At 57.8% G+C, this 19,092-nt stretch overlaps 1 protein-coding gene across 1 annotated transcript in view; it reads left to right on the top strand.

Annotated features, from left to right (window-relative positions):
- CELSR1 (cadherin EGF LAG seven-pass G-type receptor 1) overlaps positions 1 to 19,092 on the top strand; it is a 151,716-nt gene that overhangs the window by 60,037 nt on the left and 72,587 nt on the right. The window contains exon 3 of the mRNA XM_081594991.1: positions 18,585 to 18,807. Coding sequence (XP_081451117.1) covers positions 18,585 to 18,807 — 223 coding nt within the window. The remainder of the gene's footprint in view (positions 1 to 18,584; positions 18,808 to 19,092) is intronic.

Below are 19,092 nucleotides of genomic sequence, written 5' to 3'. Positions count from 1 at the left end.
AGCATGCTCCCAGCACACTCCAGGGCATGGGGCGCCTCCCACAGAGAATAGTCCTCCCCGGAGTGTTCCGAGTGGCGGCGAGGGGCCTGCTCTAGACCCGGGGGAGGGTGAGTCAGGGTTTGAAGCTGGTGCTCTGGCTTCTGAGCTCAGGCTCGTCCACCCTGTGGACCCCTCGAGGGCGGGACGGCTGGGTTCACCTGTTTACCGAGTCCTTTTTCTTACTTCATTGCCGTCACCGCATTTGTTAAGAATTGCGCCTTCTCCATGCAGGGCACTAAGGGTTCCAAGTGAAGTGCGAAGGGTCACTGAGCGGTGGCCGCGGGAGAATCACGCCGCGTCCCCCTGTTCCCGAGGTCAGTTCAGTTCAGTTCAGTTGCTCAGTCGTGTCCAACTCTTTGTGACCCCATGGATTGCAGCATGCCAGGCCTCCCTGTCCATCACCAACTCCCGGAGTTTACTCAAACTCATGTCCATTGAGCTGGTGATGCCATCCAACCATCTCATCCTCTGTCGTCCCCTTCTCCTCCTGCCCTCAATCTTTCTCAGCATCAGGGTCTTTTCAAATGAGTTCTTTGCATCAGGTGGCGAAAGTATTAGAGTTTCAGCTTCAACATCAGTCCTTCCAATGAATATTCAGGACCGATTTCCTTTAGGATGGACTGGTTGGATCTCCTTGCAGACCAAGGGACTCTCAAGAGTCTTCTCCAACACCACAGTTCAAAAGCATCAGGGGGAGGCAAACTCCTCCGGCCCAGGAGGACTCGAGTCTGGGCTGGTCCAGGGCGAGCCTCGGGCTGTGATTCTGAGTCTGGGTCCCATTGCCCCTTGGCGTGGCGTGTCCCTAATACAGCCTAATCACTCCTCACTGCTGTGGGGGAGACCGTGTCCACCCAGGCTCTGCTCTACCAGGCCTGCCGTGAGGTGGGGACAGCTGTCACCCGGTTCAGGGACACCCAGATGCAGAGCTTGGTGGGGGGCGGGTGGACCTGGGGATATCGTTCCTAAGCACTGATCCACCCTGGCTTCTCATTTCAGCCTGTTCAGGGCTCACAGTGGGTGTCCACCACCCAACCCCATGCTTCCTATTTAACCTGAAACCAAGCCTCCTGTTCCAGCCCCTGCAATCTGCTCTTTACGGGTGCCCGGGGCTGGGTGGGTGCCCAGAGGGTCACATGACTACTTGTGCTGGGTCCCATTGGTGCAGAGCTTCAGCCTCCCCCAGAGCCTCGGAGGCTGACCTCACCCCAGCACACTGCCCCTTGCTGGCCTTCTAGAAGCAAGCCTGGCTCCTCTCGCCAGGACGCTGGCCCTCGAGTGCACATTCCCTCTGGTCTTCCTGAACGTCAGCACTGCGCCTCCCCTCTGCATCCAGCATCGCTGTCCATGAGCACGGTGCAGGCATACGGTAGGCGTGTAATAAATACCCGCGCAGGACGATGGGGTCAGGGGTTAACCAGCCCAGTCTTCCTCCCAGGCCTGAGAAGACGTCCTGGGAGTCCAGGACTCTGCTGTGCTCAGAGTCACCTCTGCCGCCCCCCCGGGCGGGGCTCCCCTTCCATCTGCTCTGTCCCTTCCATCCTGCTGGTGGGTCACCACCCAGCCCACCGCTGCCAGGGCAGGGAAACCCTGCCCCTTCCTCTCACACACGCATCCTCTCGGGACGGGATGCAGCAGTGGTGATTTGTGTCATGGCCCCGTCGGCCGGGGTGTGCATTCCTGAGCAGGCAGCAGCCTTGATGTCAGCTGGGAAGGAGGGCTTTCCCGGACCGCCCAGCCACCTGCGTGTCGGTGGGACGAGGGGAGGGTCCTGTTTAATCCTGAGCTTCTGTGTTTAGACCCCGGGCCGCTCGTCTGGGTTCAGAGGGTTCAGCGAATAGTCCTGCTCTGTGCGTGAAGCACCTGGCTCTCCCTGGGCTCCCGATGTCCATGCTGCTGGACCCTGTGTCGTCAAGGGTGCGCCCCAGCGGGTTTAGCCTGGACTGGGGATCAGAGGGTCAGACGCCACTTAGGAGAGTCTCAGTGGTGCTGCGTTTGAGCTTTGTGCTAACTACCCTGGGGTGGGATGTCCCAGTTGTCCTGTGGGGGCCCCTTTTGGGACTTTGTCCCGCAGAGTGACCGCCCCCGGGCTGGGGACCTGGACTGTCCCCAGGGTGACCTCCCCTGGGCTGGGGACCTGGACTCTCCCGCAGAGTGACCTCCCCCGGGCTGGGGGTCTAGACTGTCCCCAGGGTGACCTCCCCCGGGCTGGGGGTCTAGACAGTCCCCAGGGTGACCTCCCCCGGGCTGGGCACCTGGACTGTCCCCAGGGTGACCTCCCCTGGGCTGGGGACCTGGACTGTCCCCCAGGGTGACCTCTCCAGGGCCAGGGTATTTTGTGTAGGTTCAAGGCCAGAGAAACTTTTAATATAAAAATTGAATCACCTTTTGGTTCATGGGGAAAACACTTAAATCAGTTCTGGCGCTTCTCTGATTCTGCCGTGGAAAATGACCCTCACCACATCTCTGAGTTCTCTTGACTTCTCTCATCACCATAATGGTATCTCCATGCCCCTGGGACACTTTGACCCTGTGCCCTCATATTAGACGGAAAACACTTCGTGCGTCTGAGCTGCACTGTCCTCCTGTGGGGTGATGTTCACATGACACAAGAGAAATAAGTTTGCTGCACTTACTGCCGTTTACTGGGTTAAAGCTCCATTTGGAAGAGTTCGCCGTCAAGTTGAATTTAGTCCTTAAACCCGAGAGTTAATTATCATTTGAAATGAAAATCATTACCTAGCCTATAATTAAAATCTCAAATAAAGCAGAGACAGAATCCTTTCTTAGGAAGATGTACTTTCCAGATACTCAAGATTACTCCAGTTTTCTCTCTTTGTAGCATCTACAGCTTCCTGGTTGGGGATAGCCAGCATTTCTTGAGTGCGTTATCGTAAAGCTGGGGAATTATTGCACTTCTGGGAGACTTTGTTTTCCATTAAAGTAATATGTCCATTAAAGACATTGCGGTGAGGATGAATTTGGCCAGAGAGCTCCTTTTCTCTTCCCTGGAATTCATTTCCCCAAAGCCGGGACCTTTGGCACACAGCATTAGCGTCCTCCTAGCAGGTTGGTGTCCACGTGCATGCAGATGATCTCTGGGGAGAAGGATGGTCCTCAGGGTCCTGTTAGCTCCCTGGGCCTGCTGTCACAGGGCCACACACTGGGTGGTTTAAAGTAACAGAAATTTATTCCTTCTGGAGGCTGCAAGTCCAAAATCAAGGAGTTGGCGGGGACTTGCTCCAGGGGACAATCCTTCCTGTCGCTTCTTAGCTTCTGCTGGCCCAGGCGATCCTTGGCTTACAGCTCCATCTCTGTCTTCATATGGCCTCCCCCCACCCCACCCTGGGGTGCTCTGTCCCCATGTCCAGATTTTCCTCATTTTAAAAGGACACCAGTCATTGGACTGATGCTGAAGCTGAAGCTCCAATACTCTGGCCATCTAATGCAAAGAGCTGACTCATTGGAAAAGACCCTCCTGCTGGGAAAGATTGAAGGCAGGAGGAGAAGGGGGCAGCAGAGGATGAGATGGTTGGATGGCATCACTGACTCAATGGACATGAGTTTGAGCAAACTCTGGGAGATAGTGATGGACAGGGAGGCCTGGCGTGCTGCAGTCCATGGGGTCGCAGAGAGTCGGACACGACTGAGCGACTGACCTGAATTGAACAGAGTCATTAGATGAAGGCCTTCACCAATCCAGTGTAATCTCACTTTAACTTGATCATCCCCTGGAGAGGAAATGGCAACCCCCTCCAGTACCCTTGCCTGGGAAATCCCATGGACAGAGGAGCCTGGGCGGCTACAGTCCATGGGGTCGCAAAGAGTCAGACACGACCGAGCAATTAAATAGCAACTTGATTCCATCTACAAGAACCTATTTGGATACTAATTCCTGAGGACCAGGGATTAGGACTTAAACGTAAGATCTGGGTGGTGAAGGGACACCGTTCCACTGGCCTAGGGCTTCTGGGGGTTGGTGTGATGGCCATTTCTTGTCAACCTGCTTGTCCAGCAGCTGCTGGGCCAGAGGACACTCGGACAGGCCTCTGTAGTTTACTTTCTCTTTAGACATCTGAGCACAAGCATTCCCCACGTCCACCCAGCCAGCTTCTAGGTGGGTCGGTGAGCTGGGCGCAGGGCCTGAGTTGTTGAGAAACAGAGGTTGATACTCAAGTGTCCGACTGCAGTGAACGAAGTGGCCTGAGGACGTGCCACGGCGGGTGGAACCCCCTGGGGCGTCATGCCTGCTGTCCTGGGGGAGACGGGGCTCCTTGGCCGGGTCTTTCCAGGGTCTCCCCCACATACGTGCAGGCTGTATCAGTGTGCACGCTTCTGCAGAAAGACCTGGAGGGCGGGCTCCGCAGGAGCAAGGGCTGGGCTTGCCTGTCCCCCTTCTCCCAGTTCATGTCCTGCAGCTGCTGTGATAAAGTCCCACAAATGAGGTGCTTAAACCATGCAGATTTATTCTCAGAGCTCCTGGGGGCCCCGGGGAGCCCCCTCTGGGCCTGGCTTCTGGGTGCTGCCTGCTCTGCCTGGCTGGTGACGCTTCCTCCCCTCACCCCAGCCTCTGCCTCCCTTGTCGCCGCTTCCCCGCTGACCCCCGACCCCCAGGACCCTGGTCATTACCTCGGTCCCCCGGGGATCCAGCTGGCCTCCCGGTGTCGCATCTCAGGGTCCCTACCTGACCCACACCTGCCCAGTGCCTTTCGTGGGGTGAGGGCATGTGCCCGCGGGCTCCAGCAGGTAGGGTGGGAGCCTCTGGGGCTCCATATTCTCCCACCCGCGCCCGGACCCCCTGGTGCTCACTCGGAGCTTGTGGGGGAATGCGTACGCGAGGCCTTTGCCATGGGCACCAAGGTGGGGGGTGGGGGGGTCCCCCTGTTTCTCTGGAGGCACCACGTGGACTGAGGGCCACTCATGAGAGCTTCTGGGAGTCCAGTCTGAGCCCCTGACCCGAGAGCGGCCGCCCCGGATGTCCCCACAGAGAGTGGTCTCTGCTCACACAGCTGCCCGTCGCCCACCCCTGAGCCCTTCCCCTGGTGTGGATAGACTGACGTCTCCCCGGACTGGGGGCCTGCAGGGCTGGGGTGACGGGGTGACTTCTCTGCTGGGTGGCCGGGCGCAGCTGAGGAGGCCGTGTGAGTCAGCCAGGGCGGCACGGCTGTCCCGACTCCAAACGGCAACTGAAGAGCGTGAGTTCTTGTCTCAGGACATGGCTCTGTCCCCAGACACTGTCCCCCCTCCTCCTGGTATCACGCGGGAAGGGGAACCTGAACCACCCAGGGCTCAGCTGCTGCTCTGTGCCGTGATTAAGGTTTGAGTGAGCATTCCAGCTGAGTCTGGACACGTCGCTCTTCCGGAGTTGGCACGCTTTCCCCACAAACTGATAACATGCTGCGGACGCCCCTTTCCGGCTTGGCTGCCCACAGCTGCGGGTTTACTCTCCACCGACAGGTTCTTTCCCGTGGGCAGCGGGGACCCCCAGCCTGGCCTCCAGGCCTCTCCCATCACCCCCACACAGCAGCCTGGGGCCAAGCTCTGCACCTCCGTCTTACCCAGGCCGCGGGGTCTCTCCCACCCCTCCCGCACAAGCCCACCCTCTCTGCAAGACCCTCCCAGGCCTGCCCGTGCCCCCTCCCTCAGAGGTCCCCCTGTCGTTAGAACTGAACCACACGCCTGAGTCTGAGATGCTCTCCTGGGGCTGGTCCTCAGGACGTTGCAGGACAGATTCCCTGGCCACAGGCCGGCCATCCCTGGGGCTCCAAAGCGGGGACCTCTGGTCTCTGGAGAGAGGCCTGCAGAGGCCCAGGAGGGTATGAGGGGAGCCCTGGACAGCCCTACTGTCAGCCCACAGGGCAGCATGCACCTGCCCCTCAGCAGGCTCCAGGACATGTTGGCAGGGGCCACTCTGCCCAGGGCAGGACCCTCCGCCTGGCTCTGCCTCATCCTAGGCCCCCAATCTCCTGAGCCCACATCCCTGTCTGGGGAGGACCCTGCCTTTGCGGTCAGGGGGTTGGAAGCACCCTGGTGAGGACCCAGGATGGGGTTCTGTGTGCCGAACCCCTGGGAGTCAGCTCAGCGGCCCCTCCCCTGGCCACCAGTGCACCTTGCCTCAGGCCCTGCGTGTTCATTTGGCGCCTCCTGTGTCCATAGCCGCTGCCCGCCGGGCACCACGAGGGCCTGGGGCACACGGGGCACTTTCTCTTCCGCGGCCCTGGGTATGCTGAGGTTTCTGGAGATGCTGAAAGGTGTCGGGAGCGCTGTTTTCTCCTGGGACTGTCCCCAGGAGGAGACTTTGCTGAGTCAGGCTGGCCTTTGTGGTATGTTTAGGATTCGTAGTGGTTTCCCGTGGCTGCAGGAATTGAACACCACAGACGAGGCAGCCTGACACAGCAGAAATTCATCCTTTCACGGTTCCGGAAGCCAGAACTCTGAGATCAGGGTGTGGGCGGGGCCGCCTCCCTCTGCAGGCCCTGGGGGCCGGGGCTGGTCCTTTTGCCTCCTCCAGCCGCGGTGGGCTTGGGCTCCTCAGCCTTCTGGCCACAGTGGCGTCTGCCCTGTCCTCACGTGGCCTGCAAACTCCAGCTGCTCCTCTTTCATGATTGCAGAGGGCCCTTCCGGGTAACAAGGAGGTCTCATCTCAAGATGCTTATTTTGATCGCATCTTGCGCCACGTGACGTGATGTTCACTCGTCTGCCACGTGGGGTGATGTTCACAGGTGCCGGGGATCAGGATGTGGACATATCTCTCAGGAGCCACCGTTTAGCTGACCTCAGGTGTGGCTGTTTTCTGTTCCCCCCACCTTCCAGAGGATATCAGGGCGTAGAGAGAGCACCCGTTTTCTGAACGGAGGGGTCCCCAGGTGTGGCTGCGGGCCGGGCCGGGCATCGCTGCACCAGGAGCTTGGAACGCACAGTGACTTTTCAGGTTCTCCGTGTTCCAGTCCCTGGGGTGTGTAGGTGACTCTTGACTCACAGCCAGGAGCTGTGAATGAGCTGGAATCGTTTTTCTTTGCTGCTGGAATGCATTTTTTAATTTATATTTAAAAAAATGGGTGTGCCGGGGTTCTGGGAATTTGCTTCAAAGACAGTAGTGAAGTCACCCCAAGGCCCAGCCCGGGACAGGCCTGCAGTGATCTGGGCTTCCGGCCCCGCCTCCCACTGGTGGTGCGGGGCAGGTGTCTGGCCTCTCGGAGGCCTTTCCCGGCTGCCTTGCCCTCTCGGGGAGGAGGCTCGGGGGCCGGGCCAGGAGGTGAGACAGTTCAGCAGCCTTGAAACTCAGAGGGGGAGGGGAGAGGCTGGAAGGGAGCTGGGGGCGGGAACAGGGCTTTGAGGGGCGAGGGGTGGACAGTGGGCACCTCCAGTGTCAGGAAGCCAGTTCATAGCAGGCGTCACCTGACAGCCCCGCGTGCCGGGTGTGCAGCTCAGAGCTTCACTGAATCAACTCATCTCACCTGCACCCTGGCCTCCTAGGGGCTTGGATAGTTCTGGGGCCAGAAACAGAGCTCCTGCCTTCGGGGGGGGGCGGCTTTCCAGCTGGGGAAACTGAGGCAGTGGTCAGGAGCCTGGTCGGGTCACCTCTCTCCACCGCAGCAGCCTGCGGGGGCTGGCTGGGAGGGGTGCTGGGGCCCTGGGTGGGAGGAAGGCAGGGTGGATGGGCTGATCTTCTCAGGGTTTAACCTTTTCAGGACCCTATCCTTGTCTCCGCTTCTGCTGCTGAAGCTGCCCACGTGAGCGGGGCGGGGGGATTGCCGCCGCGGGCGCCGCGGGCTCTAGTTCTTCCAGTTCTCAGCCCTGAGCTGCTGCTTAGGACCAGGAGGCAGTTGTGTCTTTATCGAAAAACTGGCGTCCTCAAGCCTCTACTCGCCCTCCTCCTGGGGCCCATCCTGGCCCTCCTTCAGGGCCCCAGGGGTTCGGCCTGGCTATGGCACCCCCTCCTGCCAGCCCCCAGCCCCTCGCCTCCCCTCTCCCTGTCGGGGCAGCCCCGGGCCCTTCTGAAGCGCCTCTTGGCGGGACCACGTTCACATCAGCATCTCCTGGTTCCCGCCCTGCCCCTCGGCTCCCAGACATGCCGTGACAGTCATACACACGTGCACACGCCCCACATCACATATACACTCCACACACACACATTACACACACACACACGCACACCACATACACACACACATCACATAATAGACACATCACATAATACACACACATGTGCACACGCCCAACATCACATATACACACCACACAGAGACACATTACACGTACATGCCACACATACATCACACATACATGACACAGACGTTGCATATACATACCACACACATCACATAATAGACAGAGAGATCACATAATACGCACACATTACATATACATGCCACACACATCACATATACACACACATACATCACTTAATAGATACACACAGATCACATAATACACACGCACGTTACATATGCATGCCACACACACGTCACGTATACACACATGCACATCACATAATAGACACACAAATCACATAATACACACCCACACCCACATTACATGTACATGCCGCGCACATCACATATACACACACATGCACACACACACACATTACATATACACGCAAAGAGTTGGACACAACTGAGCATGCGCACACTGACAAACCCTCGGCTGGGTCTCAGCTTCCCGCCTGTAAGATGGGGCGTGTCAGAGTTCCCATACCAGGAGCTGGGAGGCTCCCTGGTCCCCTGTTACCCTGAGCTGTCAGTGCAGTCGCCTTGCACATGAGCCTGTGTAAGCTCGGTGCATCTGGGGCTTCTCTGAAGGACTTAAGGCTTGCCAACCTGGGCTCTGTGGTTCTGGCACTTCGGGCTGGGGTCTGCGGGCAGGCAGTGTCCCTCACCCCCCAGCCCCAAGCCTGGCCAGGACAGGCATCCAGTGATGGGGATGTGCGTGAGGCCATGGTAGCCGGAGGGGCCTTGGGTTTTGCAGCTAAGAATGCCTCTGTGGGGGCAGGGGTCCCTTCTCAGTGGTCCCTGCAGGGCTGTGCCCTTGCCGCCGTGAGCAGGAGCCGCCGTGAGCAGGAGCCGCCGTGAGCAGGAGGCCGGGCCCCTGGCCCTGTGGGCAGGGGTTGCGGTGCTGCGTGCAGTATGGAGCGCGACTGTGTGTCTGCTCGGGTGAGCCTGATCTTGTTGTGGGAGCGAGGCTGGCAGTCATAGTGGGTGTGGGGCACACAGGAGCAGCACGGGGGGCTTCTCCAGGGTTCAGATGACGTGGAACAAGCATTTGAGCCCAGGAAGGGCCCTGGGACACCTGGAATAAATTTGGAAGTCCAAATTTATTTTGAATGATAATTCCTAGAAGAAGAAAACTGAAGTTAAATCTTGATAAGCAAGTTTAACTGAAAACATTTATTACAGTAAAATAGTGTTTTTTGTAAGAGCTATATATAAAAAAAAATTAAAGGGCCTACTGAATTTGGTCTAAGTTATTTGCCTGAAGTAAGATGATTTTAAGAATTAAAAACCATCACATCACATCTCTTCCCAACTCTGAGTTCTGTGGTGCCAAGCTGGCTGTGATGGGGGTATGTCCACCATGGAAATCCAGGCTTGCCCCTGAGGGCTGGCCCTTGGGATCCGCCAAGTCACCACTGCATAGAGGGTACAGTTAGGAAACATGAAGTGGATTCCTGTGTGGTTTGAACAAATCAGCGGGAACGTCTGCCTTGGGAAGTACCCTGTTCAGGTGCCCACAGGGCCCTGGGGTTGGCCTGGGTCTTGTCCCTGGAACCCAGAGGTGAGAGCCTTTACAGGGAGCCCCGTTCATCTGAAACCGGCATGGTCAGGGTTCTCACTGCCTTTTTAATTTTAAGAAAGTCATGTTTATCTGTAGAATTAGTTCTTCATTCATGACATCAGCATCTTTCCAACACTATTTGAAACAAAATGTGAATTTTGCAAGTTTTATAATTCTGTACGAGCAGTCATCATCGGCTTGCCCGTGGGGAAGTCCTGGCGTTTTATGACTTCATCTCACAGGCATTCGTCCAGCACCTGCTGTGTGCCGGGCGTTCGCCAGGCACCTTCTGTGTGCTGGGTATTCTCAGACTCTACCCTCGGACAGGCAGCGCCCCTCCCCCAGAGCCTGGGGGGCCGGAGGCTGAGGGGCGGTCACGTAGTGGGTGTCACCCTGGGGCTGGGATGGGCTGAGATGGAGAATTCTGGGCCCACCGGAGTCTGACCTGGGCGCCCTGGCCCTGCTCAGGTGGGCAAAGCCTGCAGAGGGGAGGTGGGTGCCTGAAGTGGGGCTGCGTCTGGGCACCGGAGAGTCATGTGCAGAGACCAGGAGAGGACATGCCGGGCCACAGAAAAGGTGTGTCAGCCGGGTGATTCCTGATAGCAGTGAGCGTGCGTGAGTGTGTCCGGGGGATACCTGTGTCCTACCCAGAGAAGGCAGGGTCCGCGGGGTGATCCTGATAGCAGTGAGCATGTGTGAATGTGTCCGGGGGATGCCAGGCCCAGAGACGGCGGTGTCCACGAGGTGATCCTGATAGCAGTGAGCGTGTGTGAGTGTGTCCAGGGGATGCCTGTGTCCTGCCCAGAGAAGGCAGGGTCCGCGGGGTGATCCTGATAGCAGTGAGCGTGTGTGAATGTGTCCAAGGGATGCCAGGCCCAGAGACGGCAGTGTCCACGAGGTGATCCTGATAGCAGTGAGTGTGCATGAGTGTGTCCAGGGTCTCCTCCGTTAGCCTGGTGAGTCCCCCAGCCGCCCTTCAAGGAGGGAGACAGTGCGGCCAGCCTGGGAGGTGGGGAGTGTGGTATAGACTGGGCAGGTGTGTGTCTGAGGCCCCGAGGCAGAGCAGTCTCTGTGGATCAGCAGGACTGACAGGAAGCCAGGCTGCTGCTGCTGCTGCTAAGTCGCTTCAGTCGTGTCCGACTCTGTGCGACCCCATAGACGGCAGCCCACCAGGCTCCGCCATCCCTGGGGTTCTCCCGGCAAGAACACTGGAGTGGGCTGCCGTTTCCTTCTCCAGTGCGTGAAAGCCAGGCAGGCGTTCTTAAAAGATCCCCCGGGTGTTCTGTGGGGAGCAGGCAGATCTATGAGGCTGAGCCGCTGAGGGGGGCCAGGGGCCCAGGGGTGGTCGCAGTGTTTGTGCAGACCGGGCTGGTTTAGACTGGGGTATGACCGACAGTGGAGGCGGGTGGCTCGGACCCTGGGGATGACATGGACCCTTGGGGTGGCACTGGGGGGGACAAGGGAGGAGGGGCGGGTGGCTCCGGGGCCCTTGGCCCCCCTCCTCTGTGGTGGCTGTGGGACCCTCCCCGGGTGGGGGACCTGGAGAACGGACTTGGTTTGGGGAGACAGGTCTGAGGCCTGGGTTTGTGGGGGCGAGAATGGGAGGAGGAGGTGGGGGGTGTGGGGCCAGAGAAGGGGCCCGAGGTGTGGCTGGGGAGCTGGGGAGCTGGCCCCTCACTGGCCGGCTGGGAAGGGCAGGAAGAGCGTCCCGAGGGCAGGGAAGCCAGAACCGGGGAGTCACCGGGTCACTGAGATGCCGGAATCGCAGCCCTGCAGGTTCGGATGCCGGCCCCCTGAGGCCAGCGTTAGGACGGACACAGAGGGCCACTAGGGGGTTGGATCGTGTCCGCCCAGGTTCACGTCCAGAACCTCAGAATGTTGGAAGCAGCGACTCTCCAGATGTAATACGTAAGGCTCCCAGAGATCCCGGACATCGTCCCGGACTCGGGTTCCACCTGAATCCAGTGACTGGATCCTTTCTCTTATAAGGACGGGGAGAGGAGACCCAGGGAAGATAGCCACGTGACCACAGAGATGAGGGATAAGGAAGCCACAACCCCGGAAACACGGATAGGGGGTGCTGACAGCTGGAGGAGGCGGGAAGGAGCCCCCCTGGATCCTGCAGAGGGGGGCGGCCCTGCTGACACCCCCAGAACTATGAGAGAATTCCCTTCTGCTCCTTTTAAGCCCTCAGCTTTGCCGTACTTGTCACAGCAGACCCAGGAAACAAATACGACTACTTATGAGAAAAGAAAAACCTTTTGTGCTTAAAACAAATAATTTCACGGCGACTGAGCTTTATTTGCAGTTGATTTAAAGTTGCTGATGGGCTAAGCAGAGGAACGGAGGAACCCCGCACGTCGGCTCGCCCTTTCCATGGCACGACGGAGGCCCTGCGGCAGCGGGCTGAGCTGCTACGGGGCCACAGGCAGCACGCATCCTGCTGGGTGGGCCTCCCGTCCCCGGGGCCGCCTGAGGACCCCAGGCGTCCCGGCAGCCGCTGGAAAACCGCACGTGCGTGAGCAGGAGTACGGCAGGCAGAGTCGAAGGCAGGTCTCTGAGAACTGAATGGAGGGCGCCTCGCTCTCTCTGTGCAGGGCCGCCCTTCTCCGGGCCCAGGGAGCTGGGAGCCCTTCGTGGGAGCCCCTGGATCTTGGGTGGAGGTGGAGGGGGTCCAGACGTCCCGTCGCTCGAGGGCAGAGCCCGTGAGCTGCTGTGGCCTTGGTAGGGGCGGGGGCTGCGCTTGCCTCCTGGTGACATTGACCCCCTGGGCCGAGCCTGGCCAGGCAGGGTTCCGGAAGGCCAAGGGAGGGCGCGGCGCCATGGGAAGGGCTGTGCCAGGCCCTGCTTTGTTTGCTGTCACGGCTTAGGGAGCGCAGCCCGGCCCGGCCTCTCACCGCAGCTTTGTTACTTCAGAACACGCCGTGCTTGGCCCTCCACCCGCCAAGTCGGGACTTGGAGAGCAAACACTCCCAGACGTCACATGGAGTTTAAAAGTAGAGATTAGAGAATCTGAAGTGTACGAAGAACAAATACACCTTCGGCTGAGCGTTTACAGTTAATGAATAGAATTTAAGAAGGCTGCGAGCCGCCCACCTGGGAAGGGGCCAGGAGCAGGGCTTAGTGTGAGAGTGTGTGAGGGTGTGAGTGTGGGCACGTGTGTGCATGTATGTACATGCGTGGCTGAGGGCGGGTGTGAGGGTGCGAATGCGTTTATGGGTGTGAATGCATGTGAATACGTGAGCGTGTGTGTGAGGGAGCCTGTGTGTGAGGGCGCGAGTGTGTCCGCTGCGTGTGACTGGGTGTGAGGGCGCAGGGGTGTGTGCATGTATGTGTGTGAGGTTCTGTGTGCCCATGCATGTGTGTGTGTGTGCACAGCCTGTCTGGTGTCTGTGGCGTGCGGGGTGGGGTGCCCTGGTGACCCTGGAGCCGGCAGGGAGACCAGATGGTCTGCATCGATGGTGGAGCCCAGAGCGGGGTGTGCAGCCGGGTGGTCCGCGTGGTCTTCTCCCTTCCGAGCAGCACGTGAAACCTCTACTCACAAGTCGTTTGGGGGCAGCTGCCTGCTAGGGGAGAGCAGGTGGGTGTCCTGGGTGGGCCTCAGGCCTCTCTCTTCCCTGCTTGGTGGGGAGGAAGGGGATGGAAAAAAAAAAAAAACACCTGACCCTGCCAGGCCCTGGGGGTGGACACAGCCCTGGGGGTGGGCTCGGCCTGGGTCCCTGGCCTGGTTGGCTCCTGTGCAGTTATGAAATTCAGTAAGAACTCAGCGAATGAAGCTTGTGTTTGAGGGGCTCAGGCTGGGTCACCTTCGCTTAGCAAGTTGTGTGTCCTCGGCTGTCGCAACCTGGGGAGGAAGGTACTCGGGAGAAGGAGAGAAAATTCAAATTTCCCTGGTGCCTCGCTTGTTTCCAAGGATGGTCATGCTAATTACAGATCAGTTTCACCTGCTCCTCAAAAAGAAGCTCTTATGAAGCGTTCCCCCTTGGGTGACGGATAGTTTTCTTACACCCGTCAATTACTGAGTGCTCGAAAATCAGCGCGGTCGGACCGGGAGCCTCGAGATCCGCCTTCTCGGGAGCCACGCCTGGACAGGGTGCGGGGGCAGGGGGCTCACAGGGCTACCCAGAGAAGAGGCTGGGCCGCAGCAGTGCGGCAGCAGTGGCCTCTGTGACCCCACGTCTCAGCTCTGGCGACGCGGTGCAGAGGAGGCTGCCCTGGGTGACGGGGCCAGGCTTCCCCATCTCCCCGCGGAGCTGTTGCTGCCTGTGAGTTGCCCCAGCGGGGGCCATGCAACTGTGGGTGAAGGATGTCGAGGGGAGGGTCTGAGTGCAGGGTCTCAGCTGTGAGTGGTCGTCACCCAGCACTCCAGAGCCTCCGTGCTGGAGGGGCATGTGGGGTGCACACGGCACCCACTCTCCACTATATCCAAGTTTTCTTTTTAAAAATTAATGATCGGGACTTCCCTCGTGGTCCAAGGTGGTTAAGAATCCACTTTGCACTTCAGGGAATGCGGGTTCCATCTCTGGTTGGGGAACTAAGACCCCACATACTACAGAGCAGCTCAGCCCATGCGCCACAACTGGAGAGTCCATGCACGGCAAGGAAAGATCCTGAATTAACACAACGAATATCGTGTGCTGTAACCAAGACCCGACGCCGCCAAATTTTAAAAAAACTGATGATAAATTTTAATATCACTATCCAGTTTGTTCACATTCCCAGTTGACTCATACATAACTGCTACGGTCTGAATCGCATCCACCACCACCACCACCTCACCCCACCCGCAAATTCACAGCTTGCAGCCCTAACCTCCAGTGGGACTGTAGCTGGAGGTGGGGCCTACAGGGAGGTAGTTCAGGTAAATGATAAGGGCAGGCCCCCATCCGACAGGGGTAGTGTCCTCATAAGAGGAGACGACAGAGGTCTGTGTCTCTCTCTGCACACGTGCAGAGGAAGGGCTCTGTGAGGACAGAGCAAGAAGGCAGCCAGGAGGAGAGCCCTCAGGGGAGCCCGGCCGTGCGGAACCCTGATCTCCCTCCTACTTCCAGCCTCTAGGACCGTGAGAAATACATTTCCATTGTTTAAGCCCCTGGCCTAAGGTATTTTGTGACGGAGGCCTGAGCAGACTGAGACAGTCGGGAATGTATTCACACGGTTCAGTGTTGAAGAGGCACAGAAGGGCATCCAGGGACACCCGTGTCTGAGGACCCTGGTGACTTCAGTTCCAGGGTGACGCTGCCCCTTGAACGCAGGCCCCTCCGTGCACCGAGGGTCCTGATGCTGGATGCTACCGGAGCTCTGAGTGGCATATCTCTTCACACCCGAGAGTGCTAGCATCCACAAAGGGAACACTGATCAATATGACCATACCCAGATGTAACACTTTTGTTGCTGTTGTTGAGTCGCTCAGTCATAGCTGACTTTCTGACCCCATGGACGGTAGCCCTCCAGGTTCCTCTGTCCATGGGATTTCCCAGGCAAGAATAATGGAGTGGGTTGCCATTTCTTCCTCCAGGGGATCTTCCTGACCCAAGGTTCAAACCCACGTCTCCTTCACTGCCAGGCTTTATATTTATATTATAAATATAAAAATTTATATTATATTTGTATTTATATATTTATAGTCTTTACCACTGAGCCACCAGGGAAGCCCTATAATATGTTTATGTGTCCACAAATACATAAATAAGTTGAAAGTTAAACTTAAGCCAGGAGGGAGTTGTCATAGAAATGGTAGAACATAGTTAATTTCTGAAATTAACGAGGAGCTTGCATACAGAATAAAACAAGACCAACCGTCTGATTGAAAAATGAACACAGGAATCATCGGGCAGTTCAGAGAAAGGAAAAGGATGTTGCCAATAAAATTTGAGCAGATGTTGAACCTCGGCAAAAGTTAACACAAATAAAACCCCTTGGAGGTTCATTTGTCAGAAATACAAAATATTTTACAGACTGATCACTAACCTCATGTTGGTGAGGATGTATGAGTTTGTGCATCCCTTTGTGAAGGGCAGTTTGGAAATACTTATCCAAGTGTCAACTGTGTGTACCTTTGATTCACCACCACTTTAAGGAATTTTCTCTAGAGAGATATTCTTAAAACACTCCAAGGATGTGTATCAAAAAGTCATCTGCAGGGGCCTCCTTAGTGGCTCAGTGGTGAAGAATCCGCCAACCAAAGCAGGAGACACCGGTTTGATCCCTGATCCGGGAGGCTCCCACGTGCCGCGGAGCAGCGGGGCCCGTAAACTGCGGCTCCTGAGCCTGCACTCCAGGGCCTGCCCTCTGCAACAAGAGAAGCCACTGAAGTGAGAAGCCTGGGGACCATGACTGGAGAAAGCCCTTGCAGCAGCAAAGACCCAGCACAGCCAGAGACAAATAATTAATTTAAAAAGGGATCTGCAATAAAAGCAAGCTATAAGACACCACCCTTATGGCAGAAAGTGAAGAAGAACTAAAAAACCTCTTGATGAAAGTGAAAGAGGAGAGTGAAAAAGTTGGCTTAAACCTCAACATTCAGAAAACTAAGATCATGGCATCTGGTCCCATCACTTCATGGGAAATAGATGGGGAAACAGTGGAAACAGTGTCAGACTTTATATTTTTGGGCTCCAAAATCACTGCAGATGGTGACTGCAGCCATGAAATTGAAAGACACTTACTCCTTGGAAGAAAGGTTATGACCAACCTAGATAGCATATTAAAAAGCAGATATTACTTAGCCAACAAAGGTCTGGCTAGTCAAGGCTATAGTTTTTCCAGTAGTCATGTATGGATGTGAGAGTTGGACTGTGAAGAAAGCTGAGTGCCGAAGAATTGATGCTTTTGAAGTGTGGTGTTGGAGAAGACTGTTGAGAGTCCCTTGGACTGCAAGAAGATCCAACCAGTTCATCCTAAAGGAGATCAGTCCTGGGTGTTCACTGGAAGGACTGATGTTGAAGCTGAAACTCCAATACTTTGGCCACCTGATGGGAAGAGTTGACTCATTGGAAAAGACCCTGATGCTGGGAAGGATTGGGGGCAGGAGGAGAAGGGGACGACAGAGGATGAGATGGCTGGATGGCATCACCGACTCGATGAACATGAGTTTGGGTAGACTCTGGGAGTTAGTGATGGACAAGGAGGCCTGGCGTGCTGCGATTCATGGGGTTGCAAAGATTCAGACACGATTGAGCGACTGAACTGAACCGATAAGCAGCCTACCTGTCCATCAGTAGTAGAAGGAGAAGCATTGGTGATTTAGATTCTGATGGTGTCCTCTAACAGAATACTCTGCAGCCACTGGGAGGAAAGAGGAGAAGCTCTGAGTGCCCACAGGGAGTCTCCAAGGTCCCCCTGGCACTGAGCCCTCAGGGGGCGGCAGGGCACCCAGCTCTCCTGTCTCCTCCGGTGGGACCTGCAAGAGACTGAGGACTCTCTAGGCTTCACTGTTTACATGGTGATTTTTTTTTTTTTTAGTGTGTGACTACGTACTTCCATTTTAAACTGTATTCATTAAGGGACTCCCCTGGTGGTCCAGTAGTTAGGACTCCATGCTTCCACTGCACGGGGCGTGGGTTCGATCCCTGGGTGAGGAACTAAGATCCCACAAGCTGAGTGGCAGGGCCAAAAAATTTTTTTTAAATGCGTTCATTTAAAACTCAGTGCCTGGTGAAAATACAGGTGGGAGCTGGGGAATTTCCTGTTATCAGAAGCTCCTGTTGGTCTGCGGGTCTGTGAGGGGCTGGCGATGTCCACCCCGTGACCAGCAGGCCCGGGCCATGATCCAGGGAGTGAGGGTCATCTAGCCAGGCCCCTGCGGCGGCCTCACCACTGACGGGCTGCCTGGGTCTGGCAGGCCTCTGGGGCAGAGGCGGTCAGCGTGGGCGCCCTGGTCAGTTTCTGTGCGGAAGGGTCCAGAATCCGCCTGCCACGGGGGGCGGTTAGGCCACAGGGAGGCACTGGAGCACAGTTGGGGGCCAGTGTGTGGGACAGACTCGATTACAGGATTGGAGCCCAGCATTGTGTGGTGGGCAGTGGGTCTGCGTGGCAGGCGATGGGCTGGGGGCGCTCTGAATGACCCTGGCCCGCTCCTGAGTCTCTGACAAGCCCCGGGGTGCCCGGCCGTCATGCAGACGTGGGTGTGGGGAGAGCACGGGGCCCTGTCGTCCCCTCACTCCTTCTAGGTGGGGCTCTCAGCTGGGGGTTCAGAACAGGGTGGGGTGCTGAGAGGCGCTCATGGCCGCACATACCCCTGTCCCCCCACAAGGGCGGGGACCCGGAGGCCCGGGGCAGGGACAAGGTTGGAGCGGCTCGGCCACCTGGTGACGCAGCCGGGGAGGCCTCTGGGGTGCTTACCACCCCTTGGACGGCCCACCGGGCACTGCGTGCCCTCCCACCAGCAAGAGCACCACATGTCTGATCACTGCCCGGCTCCAGGGCAGTTCCCGGAGGCCCCAGGTGCCCCTGGGTTTGGGTTTAGCATCTGGTTCTGCAGTAGCCTTTGTGGCCTGGGTGGGGAGCTTCCCCTCCCCTCCCCCTCCCCTCCCCTCCCCTCCCCCTCCCCTCCCCTCCCCTCCCCCTCCCCTCCCCTCCCCTCCCCCTCCCCTCCCCTCCCCTCCCCCTCCCCTCCCCTCCCCTCCCCCTCCCCCTCCCCTCCCCTCCCCTCCCCCTCCCCTCCCCTCCCCTCCCCCTCCCCTCCCCTCCCCTCCCCCTCCCTCCCTCCCCCTCCCCCCCTCCCCCCAAGGCTGCCTTGTGACCCCTTCTCTCCTGCTCCATCCCCCCAGGCGAGCACTGTGAGGTGAACGCCCGCTCTGGCCGTTGCGCCCACGGCGTGTGCAAGAACGGGGGCACCTGCGTGAACCTGCTCATCGGCGGCTTCCACTGCGTGTGCCCCCCTGGCGAGTTCGAGCGGCCCTACTGCGAGGTGACCACCCGGAGCTTCCCGCCACAGTCCTTCGTCACCTTCCGGGGCCTGAGGCAGCGTTTCCACTTCACCGTGGCCCTCGCGTGAGTCCCTGCGTCCCCGCACCGCCGCGTCTGCTGGAGGTTGGGGGGGGCGGTCTCGGGTCTCAGAGCGGCCCTCCGTCCCTCCGTCCACTGTCGCCCTGGCCGTCGCTGCCTGCAGGACCCCATGCAAATATAAGATGTGGCCCCTGATTCCAGGGCTTCCCTGGTAGCTCAGCTGGTAAAGAATCCGCCTGCAACGCAGGAGACGCCGGTTCAATTCCTGGGACAGGAAGATCCGCTGGAGAAGGTGTAGGCTACCCACTCTAGTATTGTTGGATTTCCCTG

This window comes from Giraffa tippelskirchi, chromosome 4 (assembly GCF_054371585.1).
Source record: "Giraffa tippelskirchi isolate mGirTip1 chromosome 4, T2T-mGirTip1v1.2.pri, whole genome shotgun sequence".
Classification (NCBI taxonomy): domain Eukaryota; kingdom Metazoa; phylum Chordata; class Mammalia; order Artiodactyla; family Giraffidae; genus Giraffa; species Giraffa tippelskirchi.
Note: the sequence above shows the minus strand (reverse complement) of the source record. Positions and strands in the feature narration are given on the sequence as shown.